Source organism: Grampus griseus (assembly GCF_964374135.1).
Source record: "Grampus griseus genome assembly, chromosome: X".
NCBI lineage: Eukaryota > Metazoa > Chordata > Mammalia > Artiodactyla > Delphinidae > Grampus > Grampus griseus.
This window is the reverse complement of record NC_138999.1, coordinates 91,211,760-91,237,482: the sequence shown is the minus strand read 5'-3', so window position 1 is coordinate 91,237,482 and position 25,723 is coordinate 91,211,760. Positions and strand designations below refer to the sequence as shown.

Sequence of the window (25,723 nt, the reverse complement as noted above, 5' to 3'; positions counted from 1 at the left end):
GTACGGTTAGGCTATTTATTTGAGATGTTTCTTGTTTCTTAAGGTAGGATTTTATTGCTATAAACTCCCCTCTTAGAACTGCTTTTGCTGTATCCCATTGGTTTTGGGTCCTCGTGTTTTCATTGTGATTTGTTTCTAGGTATTTTTTGATTTCCTCTTTGATTTATTCAGTGATCTCTTGGTTATTAAGTGAAGACTTTCAAATTAAAGATACACTTAAACTCCTGTTCTTAAATCCAGTGAAAAATGATACCTTTGGCTTATTTTGGGCAATGAATTAGAACAGGGCCAACTGACATTAAAAGCAATTAATGTGTGAACTTTTAACTATCTTTAGTTCTCTTCAGCATTTCCCTCAATTACCTTGACTTGAAGACCTGGAGGTAGGGGAAAATGCATCTCTAGAACATTTTTTAGCATTTCCCTAGGCTTTTCCAGCGGATTTATCCATAAACATTCAATTACTATAAAAAAATCTAGACACCTGTATGTCTTTGGGGGAGGGGATGGAGCCGTATTTCTCCAGTTGGAAACCCCAATGACAGTTTCTCTTTGTACTTATTGTGTAATAAAGGCATGAATGAATAAAACAATCACTTGTAGCATGAGAATTATATGGAAGTTCAGGTTCCCGTTTCGTCCCAGCCTCCCAAGGAAGCTTGGTTAATAAGTTTCCTTCGAATCCCCTTAACCTGTTTTCTACAAGGTAAAGATCAATCCTTGTGGCTTTCATTCTTGCCATGTAGGACCCTTAAACGTTCTGCCTCCCTTGTGATGTTGCCCTTCTTTGAAATTGTAACAATATCTGCAATCATATAGGAATAAACCTCAGAACCTAGCAATTCTTTATGTACAGGGGCACTCTCAGTTCCTAGCAAAGCATCAAGGTTCTGCTGAGAGAAATATGAACTCATAAAGAGTGCAATAAATAAGAATGAGATGATGGTGTGAGGATAAGAACTCAAAGAACAGGTTAAAAAGAAGCACAGGTTAGATTGAGTCGTTTAACTTGTTTGGTAGTTTGATATCAAAGAGCTTCCTTTTCTTTTCTGGGTAAGAAATCTCATGTCCTCAGGCAGGAAGAGGAGAATGGCTCGGCTCTAGGCAGCTCTGTAGTTACATTTAACCATAATTTTAACCTTGTTATAGGCAGGCCAAATATTCTGGTGCCATTTTACCTATGAGAAACCTGAAGCCTAGAGAGGTAAGACTACTTTTCCAAGTACTTCTTGGCTATTTAGTGGTAGACTTGGCATTTGAACTCATGTTTCTGGACTTCCACTTTATTGCTCTTTCCATAAACTCCTGACTTAATGAGATGTGTGTGCAAGTCACAAACTCTTTACCCCAAAGGATTCAGGGTGATTTAGAGACGCTAACTGGCTGATCACTTATTTTTCTTACTAAAATATATAATCAGAGGATACAAAGTTCCCAACTAGAAAAACTTTTAAGAGTGGGTTTCCCATATAAATGTAAACTCCCCCAAAACCAATAGACCAAGATCAGATATGTTTGGAAAGCATTAGTATGTTTGTCATTCTCAATTAACAGGAAGTTGAGCTTGTGAGAAACACATAAGTACATTATATCTATCAGGCCAAGTGGGTAATTTAAAACTGTCACATATATCCCAGTAATATGATGCTATAGCATTTCCTGGCTCAGGGCCAGTTGATCCCAGAGTGGCCTGAATATCCTGCTTTTTGTCAAGAAGAGGCAGCTCAAGGATGCCAAAACTTGCTTTGAAATTTCACCCAGTTCTAGAATCAAAATGTTTTTCCTTATAAAAAGAATATCAGAGAGGGTTTGAAGATGAACTTTAAATGAATTTATTAACACAAATGTTTGATGAAATCAAAATTGGTGAAACAATTATAATTTTCATACCTTACCTTCCACAGCTTTTTTTAAAAAGAATGTGATCATTTTATTATTATTTTATTTATTTTTTTGGCTGCATTGGTTCTTCGTTGCTGCACACAGGCTTCCTCTAGTTGTGGTGAGTGGGGGCTACTTTTTTTGTGGTACGCGGGCTTCTCATTGCGGTGGCTTCTCTTGTTGTGGAGCACGGGCTGTAGGAACGTGAGCTTCAGTAGTTATGGCACGTGGGCTCAGTAGTTGTGGCCCGAGGGCTCTAGAGCGCAGGCTCAGTAGTTGTGGCACACAGGCTTAGTTGCTCCACGGCATGTGGGATCCTCCTAGACCAGGGATCGAACCTGTGTCCCCTGCATTGGCAGGTGGACTCTTAACCACTGCATCACCAGGGAAGTCCCTTTCACAGATTCTTGATCAACCAAAGCATGTTATTAATCAGTACTGCCTGTTACTTTTGGATATGCTTTGTTTCCCAAGATACACTGTAAACAAAACAGGAGCCCAGTACTTACTAAACCAATCATGAAACTCTTTACCAATACCTTCCTAATATAACTAGAACGTTCTTCTGGATGTGATTGTTAATGGAAAAGGTTATTTTAAATGAGCCTGAGAGCATTTATTAAGACACAAAAGGTTGAAAATATTTGACTACTAGATAGTTAACTGCAGGGGAGACAATTAAGAAAAAAAATATCAATTATATTGTAAGAGCAAAATTCTACATTTAGGCCCAGAGAATATTTTGATAGATCACTAACATCTAGATCATCAACATCTACTGAAAAAGAATTTCCTTTGCCAGAGCTTATTCTAGAGCCAGCAAATTATCAGAGTAATAGAGATTGCTTTGTAAAGCAGTTAAAAAGCTTCAAGTAGAAAGCACTTTCACACTCCTTCATGTATTCAAGTACTGTGCCAGATGTCTGAACACTCTTAGGCTGGGTAGCCTGTTGGTTTTCTGTCTGCTACTGGTCTCACACATACAAAAAAGTAGTCATCATTGTGCTCATATATGATGGCAATGTTTCTTAGAATCATAATGGGGGGAAAGCCAGTCAGTCCGGAATACCGTGTAAAAGGTGTAAAAAGGACCTTGCCAAGGCCAATTTTAGGCAAAATTCACTCTTGTTCGCATCATCTCTTTTGTTATTACTCAGCTAAAGGGCATAGAGCACTGTGAATTTACTCAGTCCTTCATCTGCAGTCAACGCTTACCTGTTCAGGGAACCATTTCTTCTAGGCCCTGCTTTCTGATAGATGCTAGTGTTCACATATAATGAATGAAACTATGTGAATATGTTAAAAACATAAATATGTTATCACTTTTAGGCAAGAAAATTTTAGTGGTGGCCTTCTAAAGATAATGATACAACACAAAGGGACTTGTTTAACTTGAAAATTAAAGGAAAGACGGCTTGCAGGCTAATGAAGACTTTCAGTACTTACACTGTATCTCCACCCGACAGACTTTTGATATTTATTCACTCTCACTCGCCTCCCTATTTCAGGTAAAGGGGTCTGCAAAACCAAGAACAAAATGTTATTAAACCCACTGGTACACTCTGAAAATGATTTATTCTTAAGTGCTTTGTGCTCTTCTAGTACTAAATGGAAGAGTAACATAATATTATTCCTCTCTCAATTTTTACTAATAGTTTTAATAAAAAATCAGATTCTAATATATACAGAAACTTGGCACCAAATTCATAGTAACAAATTTAACTGCCATTAATGGTATATTACAATTTGATATTAGTAAAGTGCTATTTCCCCTAAAAAATAAACAAGGTAATTGACACTATCTATGGGCTGAACATGAGTTTTAACTATTTCAAGTTAGAGTATCTGAAATGTAGATTGTGGGTCAAAGTCTCTCAAGTTAAAAAAAGGAAATAAGTATTTTAGAGAGTCTCACTCAAAAAGCACCAGGCTGATTATTTGGAAGTCATGGTTTATAGGGCAAAATAAATCCACAAAACCTCAAAATTCATTGAAACTCACGTTGGTTTGCAACATTTGACATTTACTGGCAAAACAAAAAGCATGCAACTCTTTAAATAGTTTCAGCAATTCACTTCCTGCACAAATTGGAAAAGAACAGTTTATGGCATTGATAACAACTCAGTCAACATGTACAATTTTTCAGATATAATATTTGAGAATTTTCCTTTAGGGTGTAGTGAAGTGAATATGTTTTGACCTTTGCTATGCTCATGCTAATATTACCTTGAGAAAGTGAGGCACTCATGCTAAAGAAAGAGGACAGAAATCAGGGCTTAACAAATTCTATGACAATATGTTATGAACCACGACACAGCTTTATGAATGTTAGCAGGAACAGTGCCAATTAAACTGCCTATCTTGCGCATCTGTCAGAAAATACATGAAAAATGTGCATCTCAGACAAGTTCTTTTCCTTCTACCTGTCATTGAAAATCTAGTGTCCTCAACTCTCAAAACGAATGGTTGGGGAGGGAAAGAAATAATGATGAAACAGAGGATTAACACAACATTAGAGGAAATCGACTTTTTACTATCCCTGGAAACAGATAATCAACTAGAAATAGACAGGAGTACAGCTATTTTTTCATTTTTACAGAATACTAAAATATATAGCACTTTCATTGTGAATAAAAGTTTTTTATGTGTAAATGTAATAAATAATAAAAATAATATACTAATGATAGAAATAATATTAAATTCTAAATATAATAAATGCAGATTAAGATAATTATATATAACAATGATGGAAAAAACAAATACAGTATTTTCTGAGCTGTTTATCACAAGACCATAGTCCACTAAGGGAACAGAATACAGATAGGAGGTAATATTACCTTACGAGCATTCATCACTTTAACAGCTGTAAGTGCACCAGTCTTTTCATGGAGTCCCTGAAACACAGGATAGTAATAAACATCAAATGCTGGCTATATAATCTAGCAATCAAGAAGTAAACAAAGTAAAAAATATTAAAATTAAATAAGGTTAAACATTGTAGCCTATTGTGAAATATAAAATATTATATAGAGATTAACTATAAGGTATTATGTAGAGGACAGAAATATTAAATTATGAACATTTTAAAGAAACCCCAACCATGTCACTCAAAAAATCAAGCAAATTTATGCAGTTTGCTTTTTATGTTTTGATTTGAGTAGTGGACATGATTGGCCATTTGAAGGCATTGCTTTCTTAGTATCTTTAATCTAGGTTTACATGGCACTGACGCACCCAGATAAAAAGTAAAAATTTCAGACTGGAGATAGGGTAAAAGGAAATGTTTTATTGAACATTTTTCCAACTGATTATGTGGTACTATGCAGACAGATATTTCTATTGAACACCTCTTCACATACTAAAAAAGTTTTTTCCATAATGATCACAGATAAGAGTGATACATAATTAATTCAATGGCCTTTAAACCATTTAGTGTGCCCTCAATCATATGAACCAAAAATATTTATGAACAGGAGTTCTGAAAGATTCTTTCTTATTGAAAACACTCTGAGTTCTAAGTACTTGGACTTAGAAAATGTGAGTACAAGTTACAAGTTTATAATTTTCATAAATGAACACAGAGGTTTGGAACAAGAGTTCTTGTTTTGTGGCTGGTGCCTTTTAAAATATTTCAAGCTGTAGTCATAGAAAAAAATCAGTCTGATATTGATATGAGTAAAGCTTGAACTTGAAACAGAATGCCTTTTATGATAGTTCTCCAGCAGATTTGATTCTTCAGCTGTACTGGGTTAGACAGTATCTCCACAGAATTCAGGTTCACCCATAACCTCATATTGTGACCTTCCTCGAAAATAGGGTCTTTGCAGTTGTTATCAAGTTAAATGAGGTCATACTGGATTACAATGGTCAATGACTAGTATGTTTATAAAAGAAAAGGGAGGGATATTTGCACACACACACACACACACACACACACACACAAAGGGAAGATGGTCATATGAAGACAGGAAAAAAGTGGAGTGATGCAGCTATGAGTCAAGAGATGCCAAGGATTGCTGGCAACCACTAGAAGCTAGGAAGAGGGAAGGAAGTATTCTTCCCTAGAGCCTTCAGAGGGAGAATGAATCTGCAGACTTATAGTCTTGAGAACTATAAGAGAATAAATTTCTGTTTAAAGCCACCTAATTTGTGGATTTATTACTGCAACTGTAGTAAACTAATATAGGGGCAAAAAAAGGACTGTCACTAGTCACAGATCTCATGTGAAAAACAGCCACACTTTTTAACTTATAGAATGATCAAATGAGGGATGGTATTTCTGTATAATATTTTAAATATCTTGGGTAACCTGTCAAGTGAGTAACTATGCAAAATATCGAGATTCCTTGATTTCAGGACAGTGATACTTAAATATATTGTTAGTTTGTTGTTAAACCTCTCTTATAAAGCATATGCTTTGAAGTATATGAATACTGTTTTTAGATGATTCCTACAAGTTTTCTCATCAAAATAAAGCCAACTGATCAAAGAAGCTCAAAAGAAAAAGAATCCCACTCTACCATTACTGTCAATGTTACATGCTACATGAGTGTCAAAACTCCATTTTATCCACTGATATGTTTGATAGGATTTAATCCCATACATTTAAGGTTACTTCAATCCTATTGATCAAGCCACTGTTTGTAAATGAAGCCATGTGTCAGAAATGGATCAGAAGACTTTCAAGGAAATACAGTAACTCTAGAAACACCAGCACTTTGATTTAACTCCAGTTCATGCCTAAGAACTAGCATTAAACAGCTATACTGGTTAGATTGTTGTAGCACTGATGGGGAATGGCATGGATTGTTGGTTTCACTTTATGCAGTCAGGCCTGTGAGAGTCAGGTCAAGGTGTTTTGTGTTCAGTTGTGTCCTCCAAAAAAATATGCTGAAGTTCTAACCACTGGTACCTGTGGGTGTGACCTTTTCTGAAAATAGAGTCTTTGTAGATGTAATCAAGTTAAGATGAAGTCATACTCAATTAGAGATGGCCCTAAAGCCAATAACTAGTGACCTTATAAGAAGAGGAAAATTTAGACACAGATACCCAGGGAAAATGCCATGTGATGACAGAAGCAAAGATTGGACCAGTGTGTCTGCAAGTCAAGGAAAACCAAGGATTGCTGGCAATCGCCCAAAGCTAGAAGAGGCAAGGAAGTCTTCCTCCCTAGTGCCTTCAGAGGGAGAATGGCCCTACAGACACTTTGATTTTGGAATTCTAGCCTCCAGAATTGTGAGGGAATAAATTTCTTTTCTTTTAAGTCATCCGGTTTGTGGTAATTTGTTACAGCAGACTTAGGAAACTAGTACACAAGGCTAGAAGGATAGAAACTAAGCAAAGGAATAGGGCTGGACTTGGGATACAGTTCAGAAACTAATGATCAAGGTATAAGGAAATGTCTAGGATCAGGCGAGCAGTTTTGGGTGGAGCATGACAGCTACCAAAGACTAGAATTTTTAAAGGAAAGGAAAATGTTGTAGGTTATTGACTGATCAGAGAAAAGTAATTAACATTTTAGATATTAACCCCTCATCAGATAGATGATTTGTAAATATTTTCTCTCATTCTGTAGGTTGCCTTTTCATTTTGCTGATTGTTTCTTTTGCTGTGCAGAAGATTTTTTGTTTGATGTAGTCCCACTTAAGTTTTTGATTTTGTTGCTTGTGCTTTTGGTGTCATATCCAAAAAATCCTTTCCAAGATCAACGTCAAGAAGATATTCCCCCTATGTTCTCTTCTTAGGAGCTTTACAACTCCAGGTTAAGTCTTTAACCCATTTTGTGTTAATTTTTGTAAGTGGTGTAAGATAGGGGTCCAATTTCATTCTCTTGCATGTGGAAATTTAAATATGTTGGAGAGTCCCACATTTATTTACAGCTCTGGGAGAAAATATATATTAATATTTTAATCTATTTAGCCCCATCATGACGTAGAAAGTATTGTTTTTCTAATTATTCCCATAAACACTTTTTAGTCAAATTTTACTCACATCTGTGTGCACAAATACAACATGTTGGAAACTGGTTCTCACACACCCTTTAGAGGAGTTAAAATGTTTACTCCCTTGATTCTAAGAGGTTTTTGTGAGCCAAAATACTATCCTGTGCAACACAAATATTCGGCTTGTTAGCAAAGGTATTAGCCATATATTGCATTATTTGATCTATGGTTAGTAAACCACAAAAGTTTTTAAAGTCTGGAATACACAGCCATCATACTCATGTCACATATTAGTGAGATAACTGAATATCTTTAAAAGGTGCCACCAATTGCCATAGAACAGAGAAAATCAACTTGGTTCCATCCTCATTATCTGGGATTTATTCTCTCACTTGAAAACTGCACAAAATTATTTTGACAGACAAGGAATCCTAATGTGGGGTTTTAAAAACATGCTCACTGTGTCTATAGAGGAATTAAACCCCAGATCTTGGAACCATATATGGGGTTAATATGCCTAACCATTATGCAAGCTTCCATAGAAGTCTAGAATATCCAGATAATAGATAAATGGAAAACTGCTTCCTGTTAACTTAGTATTTCAGAGACTATCTTTTGTATCTGGACTTTTAGACTATTTTTATTTTAAATAATAATTTCAGACTTAGAGAACAGTTTCAAAGACAGTAAAAGAGTGTTCCTGTATATCTTTCACCCAGCTTCTTTTAATGTTAACATCTTATATGACCATGGCACAATTGTCAAAACTAAGAAATTAATATTGGTCTAATACTCTTAACTGCATTATAGTATTTATTAGGATTTCCTCAGTTTTTACACTAAAGTCCTTTTTGTAGGACTTGCATTGGGAACCTGCATTCCATTTAGCTGTCAAATCTCCTTAGGCTCTTGCAATCTGTGACAGTTCCTTAGTCTACTTTTCTATTTTTCATGAACTTGAGACTTTTCAGGAATACTGGTCAAGTATTCTATAGAATGTCCCTCACTTTGGGTTTGTCTGATGTTTTCTCATGATTAGACTGAGGTCATGGGTTTGAGGAAAGAACACCACAGAGATGAAGTGCCTTTCTCATTACATCATGTCAGGGGTACATGGTATAACCATGACTTATCACTGGTGAAGTTAACCTAGATCACTTGGTTTAAGTGATGTCTGCCAGGTTTCTTTACTGTAAAGTTACTATTTGCCCCTTTCATACTCTATTCACTCTATCAATCAGAAGTGATTGATGTTGCTTTTGAAGAGGGATAACACTATTCTTGAGCATTTATCTAAAGAACGTAGAAGTCATCTTGAGATAAACAATATTTGTTCAGTGGTGCCATCTTGTGGTTCACTGACTACATAGAAGCTGTTTTGTGATCTTAGCTGAAGGTCATGTTGTCATAAACAGATTGTCTCCCAAATGAGATGTTGAACCAGCACCAGCAAATTCAATTTCTAGAATGTGCCTTTTATCAATTACAATGTATGTTTTATGGAAATTTAAACACCATTTGTTGAAAACACACATAGAGAACGCTAAGAAAGGAGTTTGGCTTTGAATTCTAGATTGAATGTTAAATAATCTCACATTTCCCACTGGTCTTAGTGACTATTATACAGGAAAATCACAAGGAAAACCTTAAACTATAAATGTGGGTTTTTTGGGTCGGATTTTCCTACCATCAGTAATTCCAATAATATCATGCAGGAGGTACTAACTGCACTGGATTAGCAATGCTCCCTTAAATAGAGTTTGTGTGCAAAGAATGACCTTTTAATTCTCAAGCATCACAGAGCAAGAAGAATATTTTCCTAGCTCTCATTCCTACCATAAGAAAAGAAGCCCTCTCATATTTTTAAATTAATTTTTATTGGAGTATAGTTGCTTTACATTGTTGTGTTAGTTTCTGCCGTACAGCAAAGTGAATCAGCTATACGTATACATATATTCCCTCTTTTCTGGATTTCCTTCCCATTTAGGTCACCACACAGCACTGATTAGATTTCCCTGTGCTATACAGTAGGTGCTCATTAGTTATCTATTTTATACATAGTAGTGTATATATGTCAATCCCAAACTCCCAATTCACCCACCCCCCTTTCCCCCCAGTATCCATACATCCATTCTACATCTGTGTCTCTATTTCTGCTTTGCAAATAAGTTCATTGGTATCATTTTTCTAGATTCCATATATAAGCGATATTACACAATATTTCTTTTTCTCCTTCTGACTTACTTCATTCTGTATGACAGTCTCTAGGTCGATACACATCTCTACAAATTGCACAATTTTGTTCCATTTTATGGCTGAGTAATATTCCACTGTATATATGTACCACATCTTCTTTTTTCCATTCTTCTGTTGACATACATTTAGGTTGCTTTCATGTCCTGGCTATTGTAAATAGTGCTGCAATGAACATTGGGGTGGATGTGTCTTTTTGAATTATGGTTTTCTCTGGGTAAATGCCCAGGAGTGGGATTGCTGGGTCATATGATAGTTCTATTTTTAGTTTTTTAAGGAACCTCTATGCTTTTATCCATAGTGGTTGTATCAATTTACATTCCCATCAACACTGCAGGAGGGTTCCCTTTTCTCCACACCCTTTCCAGCATTTATTGTTTGTAGATATTTTGATGGTGGCCATTCTGACCAGTGTCAGGTGATACCTCATTGTAGTTTTGATTTTAATTTCTCTAAAAATTAGCGATGTTGAGCATACTTTCATGTGTTTTTTTGGCCATCTGTATGTCTTCTTTGGAGAAATAACTATTTAGGTCTTCCACCCATTTTTTGATTGGGTTGTTTTTTTGATATTGAGCTGCATGAGCTATTTGTATACTTTGGAAATTAATCCGTGGTCAGTTGGTTTGTTTGCAAATATTTTCTCCAATTCTGAGGGTTGTCTTTTCATCTTGTTTATAGTTTCCTTTGGTGTGCAAAAGTTTTTAAGTTTCATTAGGTCCCATTTGTTTATTTTTGTTTTTATATTCATTACTCTAGGTGGTGGGTCAAAAAAGATCTTGCTGTGATTTATGTCAAAGTGTTCTGCCTATGTTTTCCTCTAAGAGTTTTATATTGTCTGGCCTTACATTTAGGTCTTTAATCCATTTTGAGTTTATTTTTGTGTATGGTGTTAGGGAGTGTTCTAATTTTATTCTTTTATGTGTAGCTGTCCAGTGTTCCCAGCATCATTTATTGAAGAGGCTGTCTTTTCTCCATTTTATATTCGTGCCTCCTTTGTGAAAGATAAGGTGACCATATGTACGTGGGTTTATCTCTGGGCTTTCTATCCTGTTCCATTGATCTATATTTCTGTTTTTGTTCTGGTACCATACTGTCTTGATTACTGTAGCTTTGTAGGATAGTCTGAAGTCAGGGAGCCTGATTCCTCCAGCTCCATTTTTCTTTCTCAAGATTGCTTTGGCTATTTGGGGTCTTTTGGGTTTCCATACAAATTGTAAAATTTTTTGTTCTAATTTGGTGAAACATGCCCTTGGTAATTTGATAGGGATTGAATTGAATCTGTAGATTGCTTTGTGTAGTATAGTCATTTTCATAATATTGATTCTTCCAATCCAAGAACATGGTATATCTCTCCATCTGTTTGTGTTGTCTTTAATTTCTTTCATCAGTATTTTATAGTTTTCTGAGTACAGATCCTTTGCCTCCTTATGTAGGTTTATTCCTGGGTATTTTATTCTTTTTGTTGCAACGGTAAATGGGATTGTTTCTTTAATATCTCTTTCTGATCTTTCATCGTTAGTATATAGGAATGCAAGAAATTTCTGTGCATTAATTTTGTATCCTGTTATTTTACCAAACTCATTGATGAGCTCTAGTAGCTTTTTGGTGGCATCTTTAGGATGCAAACAGTGACAGTTTTACCCCTTCTTTTCCAATTTGGACTCCTTTTTTTCTTTTTCTTCTCTGATTGCCATGGCTAGGACTTCCAAAACTATGTTGAATAAAAGTGGCGCGAGTGGACGTTCTTATCTTGTTCCTGATCTTAGAGGAAATGTTTGCAGTTTTTCATCATTGAAAATGATGTTTCCTGTGGGTTTGTCATATATGGCCTTTATTTCGTTGAGGTAGGTTGCCTCTATGCCTACTTTCTGGAGTGTTTTTATCATAAATGGGTGTTGAATTTTGTTGAAAGATTTTTCTGCATCTATTCAGATGATCATATGGTTTTTATTCTTCAATTTGTTAATATGGTGCATCACATTGATTGATTTGTGTATATTGAAGAATCCTTGCATCCCTGGGATAAATCTCACTTGATCAGGGTGTATGATCCTTTTAATGTGTTGTTGGATTCTGTTTGCTAGTATTTTGTTGAGAATTTTTGCATCTATGTACATCAATGATATTGGCCTGTAATTTTCTTTTTTGGTGATACCTTTTTCTGGTTTCATTATCACCATGATGGTGGTTTTGTAGAATGAGCTCAGGAGTGTTCCTCCCTCTGCAAATTTTTGGAAAAGTTTGAGAAGGATATGTGTTAGCTCTTCTCTAAATGTTTGATAGAATTCACCTGTGAAGCCATCCGGTCCCAGACTTTTGTTTGTTGGAAGATTTTTAATCACAGTTTCAATTTCATTACTTGTGATTGGTCTATTCATATTTTCTATTTCTTCCTGGTTCAGGCTTGGAAGGTTGTACCTTTCTAAGAATTTGTCCATTTCTTTCAGGTTGTCCATTTTTTTGCATATAGTTACTTCTAGTTGTCTCTTATGATCCTTTGTATTTTTGCAGTGTCAGTTTTAACTTCTTCTTTTTCATTTCTAATTTTGTTGATTTGAGTCCTCTCCTTTTTTTCTTGATGAGTCTGGCTAATGGTTTATCAATTTTGTTTATCTTCTCAAAGAACCAGCTTTTAGTTTCATTGAAATTTGCTATTGTTCTTTTCATTTCTGTTTCATTTATTTCTGCTCTGATATTTATAATTTCTTTCCTTCTACTAACTTTGGGTTTTATTTGTTCTTCTTTCTCTAATTGCTTTTGGTGTAAGGTTAGGTTGTTTATTTGAGATTTTTCTTGTTTCTTGAGGTAGGATTATATTGCTATAAACTTCCTTCTTAGAACTGTTTTTGTTGCATCCCATAGGTTTTGTGTTGTCGTGTTTTCATTGTCATTTGTTTCTAAGTAGTTTTTAATTTCCTCTTTGATTTCCTCACTGATCCACTGGTTATTTAGTAGTATATTGTGTAGCCTCCATGTGTTTACGTTTTTTACAGTTTTTTTTCTGTAATTGATTTCTAATATCATAGTGTTGTGGTCAGAAAAGATGCTTGATACAATTTCAATTTTCATAGATTTACTGAGGCTTGATTTGTGACCCAAGATGTGATCTATCCTGGAGACTGTTCTGTGTGCACTTGAGAAGAAAGTGTATTCTGCTGCTTTAGGATGGAATGTCCTATTAACATTAATTATGTCTATCTGGTCTAATGTGTCATTTAAGGCTTGTGTTTCCTTATTAATTTTCTGTCTGGATCGTCTGTCCATTGGTGTAAGTGGAGTGTTAAAGTCCCCAACTATTATCGTGTTACTGTCGATTTCCCCTTTTATGGCTGTTAGCATTTGCCTTATGTATGGAGGTGCTCCTATGTTGGGTGCTTAAATATTTACAATTGCTATATCTTCTTCTTGGATTTATCCCTTGATCATTATGTAGTGTCCTTCCTTGTCTCTTGTAATTGTCTTTATCTTAAAGTCTATTTTTTTGATATGAGTATGGCTACTTCAGCTTTCTTTTGATTTCCCTTTGCATGGAATATCTTTTTCTATCCCCTCACTTTCAGTCTGTATGTGTCCCTAGGTCTGAAGTGGGTCTCTTGTAGATAGCATATATACGAGTCTTGTTTTTGTATCCATTCAGCCAATCTGTGCCTTTCGGTTGGAGCCTTTAATCCATTTACATTTAAGGTAATTATCGATATGTATGTTCCTATTACCATTTTCTTAATTGTTTTGGGTTTGTTTTTGTAGGTCTTTTTCTTCTCTTGTGTTTCCCACCTAGAGAAGTTCCTTTAGCATTTGTTGTGGAGCTGGTTTGGTGGTGCTGAATTCTCTTAGCTTTTACTTTTCTGTAACGCTTTTGATTTCTCCATCAAATTTGAATGAGATCCTTGCTGAGTAGAGTAATCTTGGTTGTAGGTTTTTCCCTTTCATCACTTTAAATATATCTTGCCACTCCCTTCTGGTCTGCAGAGTTTCTGCTGAAAAATCTGCTGATAAGCTTATGGTGATTCCCTTGTATATTATTTGTTGCTTTTTCCCTTGCTGCTTTTAATATTTTTTCTTTGTATTTAATTTTTGATAGTTTGATTAATATGTCTCAGCATGTTTCTCCTTGGATTTATCCTGTATGGGACTCTCTGCACTTCCTGGACTTGGGTGACTATTTCCTTTCCCATGTTAGGGAAGTTTTCAAGTATAATCTCTTCAGACCCTTTCTCTTTCTCTTCTTCTGGGACCCGTATAATTCAAATGTTGTTGCATTTAATGTTGTCCCAGAGGTCTCTGAGACTGTGCTCAATTCTTTGCATTCTTTTTTCTTTTTTCTGCTCTGCAGCTGTTATTTCCACCATTCTATCTTCCACCTTACTTATCCATTCTTCTGACTCAGTTATTCTGCTATTGATTCCTTCTATTGTATTTTTCGTTTCAGTTATTGTGTCATTTATCACCGTTTGTTTGTTCTTTAGTTCTTCTAGGTCTTTGTTAAACATTTCTTGTATCTTCTTGATCTGTGCCTCCATTCTATTTCCGAGATCTTGGATCATCTTTACTATCATTACCGTGAATTCCTTTTCAGGTAGCTTGCCTATTTCCTCTTCATTTATTTGGTCTTGTGGGTTTTTTATCTTGCTCCCTCGTCTGCAACATATTTTTATGTCTTCTCATTTTGTCTAACTTACTGTGTTTGTGTTCTCCTTTCTGCAGGCCACACGGTCATAGTTCCTCTTGCTTCTGGTGTCTGCCCCCAGGTGGGTGAGGTTGATCCAGGGGCTTGCGTAGGCTTCCTGGTGGGAGGGACTGGTGCCTGTGCTCTGGTGGGTGGAACTGAGTCTTGTCCCTCTGATGGGCATGGCAGCTTCAGGTGGTGTGCTTTGGGGGGTCTGTGAGCTTAGTACAAATTTAGGCGGCCTGTCTGCAGATGGGTGGGGCTGTGTTCTTGTCTTGGTGGTTGTTTGGCATGAGGCTTCCAGCACAGGAGCCATCTGGGTGGCCGTCTTGTCACAGAGACACCTGAGGGGTGGCCATCCTGTCATTGGCTCCTCCTCCAGGTGCAGTCTTCTGAGGGCCAGGCACTAGGTCTGAGGCATGCAGGGCGCTGGGTGCTCGGGCCTGGAGGGCTACATCTCAGCTCCAGAGTGTAGTGTTAGTAGGCTCAGCTGGTGCCTGGGGTCTAGTTTATGTCTCAGATCTGAGTTTCACCCTCTCATATTTGAGTAACAGAGGATATGTAGTAACAATTGTTTGTAGCCATTCCTGACTCTAGGCTCAAGCCTATTGACATTTGGCACCAAATCACCTATATTTCCACCTCAGGCAACTGTCTGTCTTGTCAATAAGCTCATTTAATTTATTTAAGTTTAGTTATTAATAGATGAAGCTCATATGATATGATTTTAGGGGCAACAGAAGGTCAACTACTCAAAAAATCTCCCCCTCCTATCCACCTTACAACCCACTACAAAGTATAAAATCACTATTATGGCCTCAATTTTATTAAAGGAATGATACTCTCTGATCATTCAAATGTTAGCTGAGAAAGACACATTGATTTATCATTTGTCATTAACACTTTAGCATGAGTTATAGGATCCGATTAAATAACTGCAAGATTGATAATGAACAGTTAAGTGTTGATGGAGGAAGGAAAGGGCTAGAGTCTGAGGAGTTCCAGGAGAGATTGCTCCTCAGCCATAATGAAGGTAGGAGGTGCCTAGAATGGGTGAAGGTGGCTGAGAAGGCATTCTCAAAGTGTGAGGGAGTAAAAAAAATGGGTGGCGGAGTGGAGAGATGAAGAGACAAAATGCAACAAGTCCAATTTTACTGGAGAAATATACAGTATTTAAGATGTATTACCTGAAACAATTACAGAATGAAACCAAATACAAAGACTAATTAACAACATGAACTCATTGTTCCCAAATATAGTCTAAGTACAGTTTAAAGGGTTCAAGAGACTAAATATATGATAAAACAAGAAGGTCTTAAATAAAGTCCTAAGAAACATCCCTTACTAATTTATGATGGTACTATTTTCTAGGATTGTACTCCAAAATATAGTAATTAGGATAAACTTGTATTCTTTTTCCAGGACCATTTGAAATTATCCAGGAAAGAACATAAATTCCTCAATGTGTTGATTTCAATTTGGCAGTGATTTGTGTTCTTATTAATTAATTAATTTAGATAATCAAATAAACAGCATTATTTCATCTGCCTCCCCCAGGAAAAACAGAGTTTATTGCTGTGCTGTTGTTCTTCAATGGCTCCAAGCTGAATATAAGCATTGTGAATCTGTCCTATGAACATAAAATGTGACATGTCCCTGAATTTAGGGCACTAGTTACATATAAAACATTGTTAAAAAGTATATGTGTCTGATTTAAACAAAAAACATTACAGGAAAATCTTTGTATACATAACAAAATAAATGAAGTAATGGCCATAAAAGAACTCTCTGGTTTACAAATGGACTTATACTAGCTTTCATTAAACACCAAACTCCTCAAATTTATTTTTGGAAAGTCAAATTACCACATTTCAGATTATTTCCAATTTGAGGGAATATATCAAAAGTAGTAAAGCAAGGTCAACTTGTAGATTGGGAATCCAGAATCAAACTATAGATTACCTAATGATTACAAAAGAAAATTACAAATTGTCAGTATCCTGGTCACTTGAAACTTAGCCTTATTGACTTCTAGCAGACCAACCAGTCCACCATACTTCCTTTTGGCCCACAGCATCTCAAGATTTCCATTTTTGTTTGATTGGCTTATCTTCTGCCTTTGGACCTATTCAGATGGTGATAAATAGCTATTCCACTTATTCATTATGATTTCTGTTAGGAAATCTAGAAGATAGATGTAGATATGGAAGGAAGAGTAGGGAGAAGGAAGAGTAGGGAGAAGGACAGTAGTAGAGCAGGGAACAGGTGACTGCCCCAGGCAGGGCCCAATCTTCTCAAATCCGTTATTATACAGAACCACATTGACAATGATAAATAAGATATATGGGTAAATTAATTACATGCAGACAATTACAATGGAAAAATAAATTAAGGCAATAAAGTCTAGTTCTCAAGCACATAATCATATCAAGGATTTAGTCACTTCATCAATAAACTCAGGTAAAAAATAAAAGTTCCTGAAATCTGGGAATATATGTCTTATATTTTGGTATCTCTAGTGCCTAGCACAACGGCTAGTATATAAGACCCTTTTAACGAATACTAGTTAAGTGAATGATGAATAGAGTAACTGGGAAGGCTTCCTGGAAGAGGTAGAATATCAATTGGACCATGAAGATGGCATAGCATTTGAACAGATTCTGAAGGGCAGGATGGACCCAGTGAGTGATACACCATGAACAAAGATTATGAGGTAATACAGATTATGAAGGCACAGCCACTGAAAAAGAAAAGAAAAGGAAAATGTGGGAGTGGCCATAAATAGAAGAGAGATGAAAAGGAGAGAATACAAGAGTGCACCTGTTTTTGTAATGCCAGAAATTTCAGTGTAAATTTTTAAAAACTAAAATCTTGTTTAAAAGAGGACAGAAGTGATCACTGAGAAATTAGCCATTAGTAGTATAGTACTTTATGACTGGCTTTTGTTAGCTAATGGTCTAATGCAAAGCTCAGGTGGTTAAAGCAATGAAAAACCAGCACTGAATTTCAGTAATGATCAATTTCTTGGGGATTACACATTTTAAACCATAACAAATGATTTAAAATAGCAGTTGTGACAGCTGTGTTGGAAAAATCCATCATTATGCAGCAGTTAATTACCACGTTTTTTCCCCCCGGAAAGAACACAAGACAGTCCTCAATGGCCTTGTAATTTTGATTAGGCTAAAAACTTTATTTTTAATAATGCAGTTAAGGAAACTGTTGTGGAAAGACTGCCAACTATTCGGCAGTTCTTACATAGTCCTTCTAGTTATTTACTTTGCCTTCTGTTGGCAAATCTAAACCACATAATCTCCAGGGCATTCTTTCTGTCTTTTCAATTGGTTTTGTGGTGGCAAAAGGCCACAAGGCACTCACTGCACTCATGTCCATTTGGTAACCTTGTTTTTCATTCACACAGTTTTGTCCTTCTAGTCATTTGTTTGGGTGCCAGCTTTCTCCTAGCAAACAAACCAAGTGAGGCTTCAAGGCCACCAAGAGTGCAGCCCTAAACAGCATTGACTGAGTACTTCATGCTGTGCTGTGGAGGGATAAGACAACATGGCTAACAGGATAGTTTTTGTCAGCATCGTGTCTATGCAGAAAAACAAAGACGTGGGTCTCAAGAGAACTTTCAAAGGTTAGCAAGCCCATAACCCTGCCTCCAAGCAGGGACTTTCCTTAACCAATGTTTGAGATGGGGAGTAATGGTGGTTTGGTCCTTGTTTGAAAAGTCTTTTCCTTTGCTTCCCCTTTTAGTCTTCATCACTACCAACAAGCTCAACGATGCCAAAGGAACAGATGAATTTGGAGAAGTCAGGGTTTGGAGGTGTGGCCAAGATTGGAGAGGATCTAGCACAGACTGGTAGTAGTGGTGAGTGGGCAGAGTTGGGAGACGTATAAGGGAACATGTTAATCACCCTACACCTCACTGCTTATCCATCAGGAAGATTTATTTACTCTAAAGATTGCCAAAGGAAGAGATGCAGTCTGTTAGGGGAGCTCCTTAAAGGAACTCCATAGACTTTAACTTTAGATTTGCTTTAAAATGTTGCAAGGAACTCACAGATGTGTAGATGTTTGAAAAGCACAATTTGATAATTGACAAGATTATTAAGACTCACAATTTTTATAACTCCCACAAAGCCTAGTACAGTGCTAGGACACAACAGCTGTGTTCATTAAATTTGATTGAGGGGAAATAGTTATTTAACTGACAAGGGGTACTAAAAAGACTCTTTGATTTGATATTTGCATGAGTACCCCATCATCACAAAAGTCTTGATACAACCAAATGTATAAAAGTTGGAAAATTCTCTTTGGATGTGACTTTCTCCTTTTGGAGAGAATTCAGAATAAGCAGGAGCAGATATTTCTGGCTTTGAGCAGATGGAGCCTGGAGTTGAATAAATACTATTTTAACCTTGACACCTTAAGATAGAAAGCTTCCATAATCAAGTTGCTACAACTTGCAGAACTTGCAATTTTGGGGGAAACAGGAGATACACTTCCTTCAAGAATAGTAACAAACAGATTGTTGCTGGACTTTATATTTTTTATGACACAGTTGTCACTTCTAGGTCCCTATGAAGAAGTGTCATATCTGTATAAATATATCATGAGATTTAATCTGCATTCATGTTGTTTCAGCAACATAAATGAAACTTACATTATAAGTTGGTACTTTATATTTCTGAGGCCTCATAAATTCCTTTTACCTAATTAGTCTATTTACCTATCCATCTCCACTATTAGACTGGCAGCTCTCTAAGGACAAATTTCCTCTCTGTATATCTTTATAGTCTAGCACAAAGCCTGGCATATCACCATCACACAGCAAATATGTGTTAAACTAAACCAAGTCAGTCTCCATATGGAGCTCTAAATAGGGGAGGACAACGCATGGGCAAAGGTGTGTATGTATGTGTGGGTGTGATGGTGGGGGAGTGTGCAGAGATATGCCAAATTATGTGGGCAAAGATTTGGAGAGAGGCCAGAGTCCAATGTGCCTTATGATACACTGGGTTTTCTGACAAAGACTGAAATGCTGCAGTGCAGCAGGCTACTCCAGGAACTCAAAGACCGTTACTTGTCCATAGATGAATTTCATTTTTTGACCCTATAATCACCTTTGTGGTTCCACTCTGAGGCCACTCAAAGTTCCTCACAATTCTCTTTTGTCAGAGATCCTCAAGGGAGATGATATGTGCTAGTCAGAGGGCATGATCTTACATAAATAATAGAAGTACCAAGGCTCTTGCCAAATTGGTACAAGTTTGGTTTGTCAGGTGAAATTACCTAATTCTTATCCATGCTTCCCTTAACCCATGGCTACTATTCCCAAAGCTTCTTTAGTAAAGATCTGCTGTTTATACCCCTTGTGGCTATATCTACTACAACTACATGAGACAGAAAGAGTTCCAAGTTCCTCGCTTCTTTTTTTCTTTTTGTTAGCAAGCCCCCAAATTACCCAAATTACCTGGCTAAATGGAGCCAAATAATATGTACTGAAACAGAAATTTTGTAGCTAAAAAGCTACTAACCATCAGCATAATCCAACAGAATAATGTTTTTCCTCATCCAGAAATCTGGGACAGTCATAGCAATGCTTATTAGAACTGTGAAGGGAATCGGAAGAGGGCCTTCATGGTTTAGGTGCCTATGTAGCTTAGAAACTGCCCTGTAATTTGAGGCAGTTATGTATGCTTATACAGCAGCTTCAAATGAGTTTTATTACCCTTGTTATTACTCCTGCAGGAAAAATAGGTCAAAATATGTAGCAACATCATTTGCAAATGGAGCTACTCTCTATTGTGCTACAGCATTCAAACAGCAAATTGCTCAAAATGGACAATAAAGCTCAATGTTCTTGGCTGCAGGATACACACAACATTTGCTGGAAATAAATGAATAGCTACTAGTAGGCCACTAAGGGAAGCTCTCAACGCACTGCTATGTGGCAAGCACGTCAGTGTCCACGAGGGACAAAAGTATAAAGCCATTGAGTATTTGTGCTACAAATGGGTGACATCATGAAAACTTTGATGCTGGTCACAAACTCAGGTTTAAAGTCAGTCTGTAACTATGCTCATGCTGAGTAAACTGTGTAAGAACTCTGTGAGACTAGGGACCACACTATGTCAAATGCTCTGAAAACACTTCCAAACAGCTTTGTCTATAATATATAGTGAAATAATGATCAAGTGAGAGATGATGATTTAGTTCTCCATGTGTGAAACTTCCCCACAGTGATATCTTCCCCCTCTGAAGGCCCAATACACTACAAAAATAAAGAAAGAACTCAGCTACTAGAAGCCACTTTTGTATTCAGATTTTTTTCCTCTCAGTTTCCATTTTCTTCCATTGCCATAGATAGTATCCTTTTTTTCTTTAAGGTTTGTCTGGGCTTCACTATGGGGTAGTTGGTGAGGGCATGGGCAAGGGCAAAGGATGAACCCCTCTATAAGCAAACAGGCTTCAGCATACACTAGATAATGCTTCTTTGCAATGTCACAATGTTTTAACGCAGATTGCTGTCTTTATGCAATGCATGAATCAGTTAACACTCAGGCAAAATGCATTCCATCTGCTCACACAGATGAAAGTTACAGTGTTTTCAATTCCATCAAATAGCACAGCTAGTTGAAAGAAAAAGACAGATGGGTAAGGAAAGAGACTCAACCAAAAGAAGCAGCTTTGCGTCAAAATCTACCCAATCAAAACAGAATCCTCAACTCTCCCAGGTCTGTCTACAGAGGTACAAACACAACACCCTCAGTATGAAGCTAAGGTGGAGAGGATGCTGATGCCTTAAAGAAAAAAAGTCCTTAAAAACCTAATTGTCGGGCTTCCCTGGTGGCGCAGTGGTTGAGAGTCCGCCTGCTGATGCAGGGGACATGGGTTTGTGCCCCGGTCTGGGAGGATCCCACATGCCGTGGAGTGGCTGGGCCCATGAGCCATGTCCGCTAGGCCTGCACGTCCGAAGCCTGTGCTCCGCAATGGGAAAGGTCACGTCAGTGAGAGGCACACGTACCGCATAAAACAAACAAACAAAACAAAACCTAATTGTCTCCATAATCTACAGCAGTGATTAGCAGTTCTCTAAGGCACCTTTGAAGCACCTATATTTGACAGGGATGGACACTAAGACTTAGGGAAATGCCAAGGAGAAGGGAAAATGGAAAAAGAAGGAGTAGTGGGGGAAGTGAGAGAACAGGCAGGGCATAGAAAAGATTGAGAAAGGAGGTGAAGAGAGAAAAATGGTTTCCACAGAAGATAGGCCAAGAAACACCAACAGCTTTCAGGGTCTAATCAATGCTCTAAAGCATAGATGTGAAGAAATTAAAGGGCATTTTCCACCAATATTAATTTGGTAATTTACCACTAACTCCCCATCTCTGCCAGCCTCAAAAAGTTTGGGAGTCCTCATTCTAGCCCCTAAGATGACTTAAACATACATCTCATTGAACTGACCTTTAACTGACCTTTGTGGGCAATACTTCATGCCTTAGATGTTTACCCCCTTATTACTCCACTGATACCCCATTCCTTCAGGATCCTGCTCTGGCCTTTCCAAAGTCAAAGCATTAGCTAACCTTCTCTTACTGATGTATTGGGAAGGTCTTGTCTAGTGACCTTCCTTCTCACCAAGGAACTACACGTGCATTTTAACTAGAGCTGTCTGCTTTTTGGAGGGCCTTTTTAACTCAAAGGAATTATCTAGGCAAAGGGAATTTCAACACATTTTGGCAACTATAGTGCTGGATTTGCCAATAACAGGCTGTTTACATCAAGTCTGCAGAAATGAAATCTGAAGAGTGTGAAATCAACTAAAAGGCTCGAAGTTAAACCCCTCAGTGCATCTCTCACAGTTGTGTGCAGACAGAAGTGGGTGGGGAGAAAGGATAGCGGGATATAGCCTCCCAAAAAATGCTGAGTTGAAAATTGTAACAGGATAAAAGGAGAATGGTGTTAGTACACAGGGAAATAAAAGTACAGGAAGATCTTAGATAAGGCTAATCAAAAGAGGAAAGCTACCGAGGCAAGTCAAATCTAGCAAGGCAATATGGAAGACTAAGAGACTAAGGCAATAATAAGGCTGAATAATAAGGCTGAAAACATATGTTTATGCCAAATACCTCATTATTTCATTAAATTCTGTGTGTGTGTTCACACACATGTGGGAGGAGCATCAGTGGGGAACAGTGTGTGCGTGTGTGTGTGTGTAGCAATGACGACTCCCAGATTTGCAGGAAAGGAACAAAAGAGATCTAAAGGATCATGGGGGCGTATAGAAATAAACTTTGCCTTTTACACAATTTTGACTTTTTCCTTTCCTCTTTCAAATAGTTTTGCCATTTTTTCCTGCTGTATTCTCTACCACTAGTCCCCCAGATTAGCAGCAGAGGCACAATTAAGCCCAAGACTTCCTTCACAGTCTGATGCTCCTTTCACTCCTTCACACAACCTCCATATTTAAGGAATATTTATTAAATCCCACCTATATGCTAGACACCAGGCAATATATTATAAAAATTAGTTATAGTTTCTACTTTTAAATAATTTTCTAGATAGTAATAAAGGTACACAAACTACCAACATGAAGGAGAAAAAGTGGCAACTTTTATAAGGGTGCACATGAAAACTTATGAGGTCCTTGAAAGTATCAGAATTATACTTAAGATTTTCCTATTGAAAGTATTTCACAAATCCAGACCAGCATTCCTGTAAATCAGTGAGATCCTATATATTTGACTATTTTCAAATTCCTAGTATATAACTGAAATCATACATAACAGCTACATTTTCTTAGGCCATTATGTTCTATATGGTCTCATATTGATGGCAATGCCACATATTACTGTTATAATTATAAGCTTCAGGGTGGATTCTTGATGAAATCCAATGGAGCAATCTGCTAATATTTAGAGGATATAAGGAAAAGAACTGATATAATAGGCTATTTGAATTTTTTAATTTTTATTTGTAATGGAAGGAAGAGTTTCATCTGTAAAGATCCCTGTGAATTCAAATGCAGGCACAGATGTGCTGTTTAAATATTATTTTAGCCAGATAAGTGTTTCTTTGACAATGCTGAGACATTAAATAATAGAAATATGTTTGATGAGATTTATTTTCAGGGTGGGTTTGTGTAAGTCAGGGACTGTGGCCTAATTCTTAGTCTGTCATTAGGCCACTATGTTTAGGTGGCCTATATATAACCTTAGCAGGCTCATTTTGGCTAATAATCAGACCTTTCAAAAACATATATCAGTTTTCCCAGCACCACTTATTGAAGAGGCTGTCTTTTCTCCATTGTATACTCTTGCTTCCTTTATCAAAGATAAGGTGACCATATGTGCATGGTTTTATCTCTGGGCTTTCTATCCTGTTTCATTGATCTACATTTCTGCTTTTGTGCTGGTACCATACTGTCTTGATTACTGTAGCTTTGTAGTATAGTCTGAAGTCAGGAAGCTGGATTCTTCCAGCTCCATTTTTCTTTCTCAAGATTGCTTTGGCTGTTCGGGGTCTTTTATGTTTCCATACAAATTGTGAAATTTTTTGTTCTACTTCTGTGAAAAATGCCATTGGTAGTTTGATAGGGATTGCATTGAATCTGTGGATTGCTTTGGGTAGTATAGCCATAGTATTCCTCAGAACCTCCAAAAAAACAAAAACAAACATATATCACACCTGGCTTAGGATCAGAGTACAGAGTCCAGAGAAGACACTTCACCCATACCTCACTTTGTCAAAAGAGCATCTGTAAGATGTAGCTTTGGTTGTCATTTTGCCTTTTCAGAAGATTAAGTAGATTATGCTTCATAATTTAGAAGAATTTTCAGAAAAGACATTCTGAATTATTTCAAAATCTAAATTGAAATAACTTCAGTATATTTATCCAGGTTGCCAAATAGACAATATTAAGAAATCTACTTTAATGACTGGGTAAGAATGATTTTCAATTAACTCATCAAGACTATACCAAGGATAGTTTTTCATTAATTTTTACTGCATAAAATCCAACAAAAATTAATTGAATGCCTGTTTGCAAAGCATTTTGCTAGGAAGTGTGTGATAGAAAATCTAGTGCTGCCAAAGGACTTGAAAAAAATTGTTATTCTTAACAGATTAAATAATCTTACGATTGTCTATTATATTAATTTGCTTAACACTTTTTTCCAATCAACCAACAAGTATTATTAATTATTATGCTATGTGTTTACTACTATTATTTGATATCCATGGGAGGTTCAAAATAGCCCTTTCCTATTTAATCAAAATTATTGCTGGATTGGATAAATATCTGAGTAAAAAAATATTTTTGAGTATATATTAAAATATTAATTTCTCTATGAACTATTTATATATACAAGTTTTTGATTCCTAAATACATGAGGATTTTTGTTACCATTTTGTTGTTGCTTTCTAAATTGTATTGACTTTTGGTCAGAGAGTATGTTCTTTGGGATACAGATTTTTTAATATTTAAGATTTTCTTTATAGCCAAGCATATAACCAAATTTTCAAAATGCCTCTTATGTGCTGGGAAAGAATGTTTGTTCCCTAATAGTTGGTTGCAGAGTTCTACTTATTTCTAAGAAATCAAGCTTGCTAATTATATTTTCATTAATTTTATTTTTGTCAACTTGGTCTGTAAAATTCTGAGACAGGGGTCAAAGTCTTCCACTGTGATTGGGGATAGACCAATTTCTCCTTGTAATTCTATCAATTTAGCTTCACTTACTTCTGATATTTTAATATTTTACCGATACATTTTAAATTTCATCATTATGCAATAAACTTCTTTTAATAAAAATACACAAGCCAGGAAAAAAATCCATTTGAGTTCATAACTCAAATTAAAATCTATCATGAAAAAAATCCTGCTTTTATTACTTACTTTTTGTTTTGGTTTGTTTTAAGCACCTGACTTACACTTTTTGAGAGTTATGCCACCTAGAGTACTTCCCAG

At 36.5% G+C, this 25,723-nt stretch overlaps 1 protein-coding gene across 3 annotated transcripts in view; it reads right to left on the bottom strand.

Annotated features, from left to right (window-relative positions):
* Positions 1-25,723, bottom strand: part of NRK (Nik related kinase) — a gene marked incomplete at both ends in the record, with an annotated part of 163,678 nt that overhangs the window by 82,375 nt on the left and 55,580 nt on the right. For all 3 annotated transcript variants that reach the window (XM_082681152.1, XM_082681153.1, XM_082681154.1), the window contains 2 exons: positions 3,328-3,399; positions 4,719-4,775. In XM_082681152.1, the coding sequence (XP_082537278.1) occupies positions 3,328-3,399; positions 4,719-4,775 (129 nt within the window). The remainder of the gene's footprint in view (positions 1-3,327; positions 3,400-4,718; positions 4,776-25,723) is intronic.